This window comes from Cynoglossus semilaevis, chromosome 7, assembly GCF_000523025.1.
Source record: "Cynoglossus semilaevis isolate Cse_v1.0 chromosome 7, Cse_v1.0, whole genome shotgun sequence".
In the NCBI taxonomy this organism is placed as follows: Eukaryota; Metazoa; Chordata; class Actinopteri; order Pleuronectiformes; family Cynoglossidae; genus Cynoglossus; species Cynoglossus semilaevis.
The window spans coordinates 13,112,348-13,116,402 of record NC_024313.1 but is presented as its reverse complement, the minus strand read 5'-3'; the positions used below and the strand labels follow the sequence as shown (position 1 = coordinate 13,116,402).

General features: G+C 49.1%; 1 protein-coding gene across 1 annotated transcript in view; it reads right to left on the bottom strand.

Moving 5' to 3' along the window:
- col12a1b (collagen, type XII, alpha 1b) overlaps positions 1-4,055 on the bottom strand; it is a 52,310-nt gene that overhangs the window by 37,252 nt on the left and 11,003 nt on the right. The window contains exons 13-14 of the mRNA XM_025057066.1: positions 2,502-2,771; positions 359-625 (exon numbers count right to left, since the gene is read on the bottom strand). Coding sequence (XP_024912834.1) covers positions 359-625; positions 2,502-2,771 — 537 coding nt within the window. The remainder of the gene's footprint in view (positions 1-358; positions 626-2,501; positions 2,772-4,055) is intronic.

Genomic DNA, 4,055 nt, shown 5'->3' with positions numbered 1-4,055 from the left:
GCAGCGGGCGGCCGCGGGGGGGGGGGGAAAGAGGGTGGCACGGGGGGCGGGTGGGGGGGGGCAGAGTCTGAGACTAGGGTCACACGTGGACACGTCGTCGTCGTGATAATAGTATCGCAGTATAACGTGATGTGTGGTGTCGTGTCCCAGTATCGTAACAACTCACAGCTCTGAATGTGAGCTACGACTAAAAGAGTGTTTCTGGTGGAAACAGCAGATGGTTCCCATGATTCCAGAGGAGTGGATGATGTTTTTAGACTGAGTTTGGGTTTGAGGTGTTCTGGTCAACAGAGCTGCTGCTGCTGCTGCTGCTGCTGCTTGTGTTTTTCTCGGAGGGTTGAATTATGGACCAACGTACGTGTGCTTCCCTCTCCTTGCCTTGCTTTTCCTTCCCCGCGTTTGTAGACCGGATGAACGCTGATGCCGTACGTGGTTAGCGGCCTCAGGCGTCTCAGCAGCGTGGACGTCAGGGAGCCGGGGATTTTCACGGCAATTTCCCGGCCGCCGGTGACCGGCACGTACTTCAGCCGGTAGTGCATCACCTTCCCTGGTGGGGGCGTCCACGTCACCCTCATGCTTTGCTCAGTCTCTTCCGACACAGTCAGTTCTTTTGCGTGGTCCGAGGCTGGAAGACAAAATGAAGACGGGTCAGCAGTAATCTGGACAAACAGACCAAACTCAGATTATAATCTGCGTCTGCAGCAGTCAGAACAAGGTCGGGAGTTTGAAGCCAAAACAAAGTCACATATTTTAGGTTGAATCAAATGAATTCAGCGTTTTGTTCTTTGGATTTGTTTCGTCCAATCAGATGATTTGTAGCCAACAGTTGGAACTGTCTGCTTTTATAGAGTTTAAAGGTGTGGGAGGGCTGACATCAGATCCCAACGTTCCCTCGTCTCAACATTCCCATTTTTTATTCCCTGTTTCCTCCGCCCGTGTCCAGCCTGTCAGTCATGTGACGTCACGTGACATCACAGGGAGACGTGTTCCCCCTGATTCCACCGTCAGCTGGGAAATCAGCTGGTCCCCAGTGAAAAAAACTCATCCATCAGCTGCTGACTTCCTGCTCCAGCCATTTGTTTAGATGTGATAGAAAAGTTGGACAATCAGACATTTTTCCATCCAGGAAGTCGACGTTCCTCTGGATCCTGTCACTGTGGCCAGTTGCCTAACTCACTAAAACTAACTGACTAAAAGTTGGACTAAAACTGAAGTCCGTCCTCAGTTCATTCAGTGAAACATGAAGGTATAGAGTGAAGCCTGTAGCTCCTTTCTCTGGCCTGTAGGTGGTGCTGTGTCCTGTTCCTTACATACACTGGTTCATTATTATGATATCAGACTAACGTAATCCTGTCAACTGGGTCAGAACTTATTAACAAATAATAATAATAATCATCATCATCATCATCATTTAGCCTGACTCTGACTCTCACACTCCCTCTGCTGGTCACCTGTACTCTGACAACTTTCGTCTTCGTGTGAAACCTACCAGTCCAGTTGTCGTAATGAAACTGTACCTTCATCACAGTCAACAACGATACGACGATTCTCTGTCTTGACTGTTCATTCAAACACACAGCGGATGCTAACGTTACTGAAACAGCGTTGACATGTTGACGTTCATCCGGCGGGAGAGCTAAAGCTAACGAGGCTACAGTGAAACAGTTAAAGTAAAACTGTTGAAGAACAGTTTCTCAGCGGAACGGAACAATAGTTGGCAGTACATTGTTGTCACAGTCTTAAAGACTGTTATTACTTTAACTCGGTGTCACCTCAGAGCGTGACGTTGCTAAAAAAAAAATCCGTAATTGGTGAAGTCACACGTCATTAGCGGAACAGCGGAGCCACATCCTTTATCTTTATTCCAAAATAAAAGCCTTCATACGTTCTTAACGAAGTCAAGTCACACAATGTTTCAGCTTCCGTTACAACACGCAGCGTCGGTGAAGAGCTTCACACAACGACCGTCATTACCGCGAGATAATGACCATGGCTGCCCTAGATCAGTGGCCGATAAATGGACCGGGATCTACCAGTGGATCTCAAAGAGAGTGCTGCTAAATCCTGAGCAATTACTTTAAAAAAACAACAACATTATAGATTTCATTCTATTTTAAGATGCTAATGACTAGGGCTAAAGTGAAGATGTAGGCAGATCTCTTTACCCCGGTCACAGGACACCCCTGCTCTAAATGTTAGCACATCCGAATAAGCTGTGTTAGCTGTATACTGGTACAGAACTTGTTAGCAGAGGCTAGCATGTAGCAAGTTCATGGAATTACATCACACTACAAAGCACTAGCATTTAATGCGTACTGTTGTTTGTATATGCCATTTGCTGCCACCTACTGGCTCTATTTTTCACAGGTAAATATTTCATCTAAGGAACTTCGGGATCACTGTCCACACAGAGGAAAATACAGAGAAAGGTTAGAAAGTGATGTTCACAGGAACAAACGCTCTGTGATGAAGAGACCAAGAATCAGACAAGATGGACTCACCGTCTGTGGTCTCCTGAGCCGTCACAGCATCGCTCCTGGTGAAGCCGTAGTCCGCCTCCACAGAGACCTGGTACAGAGTCTCTGGACTCAGGTGGCTCAGCTCTGTGCTGGACACGTCACCAGGCACCGCTTTATCCCCCTGTTCCTGGGAAAACAGTGACTTCCACCGAACTCTGTACGCCCTCACATTCCCTGGCGCCGGCGTCCACGATGCCACGAAGCTGGTGTCAGTGACATCACTGGTCACCAGGTTCTTAGGAGGACCCGCTTCTGAAAACCAAGAGATCAGAACCGGGTCAGGGTTTGTTTGGTCTGATACAGTATGAAGGCTGACGGGTGAGGGTGTGAGCTGAAGGCTAAGATGTCAGTGATTTGAGTTCACATGAAGCCACCAGCTGCTGCCTCTGAACAAAGGATTTCAATCATTTGAACTCCCTGATGGAGCAGACTGTGTCTGGGACTGGCTGGAAAGTCTCTGTCACTTTGTGTAAACTTGGAAACTTTGGGTTCCGTTGACTGTCAGAAACATGCAGCAGCCTCAGCTTCAGAGAGCGACCACAGTTTTCCTTCATTGGTGGCCTTCACGATGGGAAACCTTCCAGGTCAAAGGACACAAACAGAACAGAGCTGAAAACTCTGACCTTGGCTCTCGTTGTTCAAGTGACTTCAAGTTGGCTGAAGCTCCAGAGTCGACCAGAACCTTCTGGGTGTCAGGCTGGAGGCGGACTGGTTCATTCACACACCTCAGCTGATTTCAGACCAAAATCTAAAGTCAGACTGAAAAGCTGGATCCAGTCTGAGGACGAAGCTGACGTAGCAGCGCCTCACTGTGGCCGGGTGACCAGAGGTCAGAGTGCAACAGACTGAGGGTCTTAAATCTGGAGAAGGGTTTAAGGGAGTGAAGAGCTGCTGACAAGATCAAACAGTGAAGACAGAGATGTCTTCACCTCGTGAATACCAGGCATGTCCTCACACGGTGGACGGACAGACAGAGAGACAGACAGAACACAAATGGACTGAGATGCACGTGAGGGGGTGGAAAGAGGAGGGGGGGGCCGAGAGAGGAATCCAGGAGAGAGGGCGGAGACGGAGGGTGAGACAACAGCAAACAAAAGCACAAGGAGACGTAAACACAGAAGAGGACGGAGACGGAGACAGCAGTGAGTCAGTCTCTCCAGCTCTTCCTGTGTGTCCACCCAGATCACACATTCCTGCCCAGTCTTGCTGCTGCTGCTGCTGCTGCTGCTGCTGCTGCTGCTGCTGCTGCTGCTGCTCATCCTCACCTCTCACTCCACAGAGGCACAGCAGCGGCTGGTCCACTGCTGCCCCCTGTGGTCAGTTTATGTCACTGAAGTGGATCTGAACAAAGGATTTCAACATCTCCCTGAGGTCTGGTTCAGCTCCTGTGTTTGCAGGGAGAGGCTGACGCTGCCTGAACAAACTGAGGACAACGTGTTCACACAACTCTGAGAAAAATAATTAGTCAAATAAAAGTATGAGTCACGTGAGCAGCTGCTGCTGTTACTGTTACTGCTGTTACTGCTGTTACTGCTG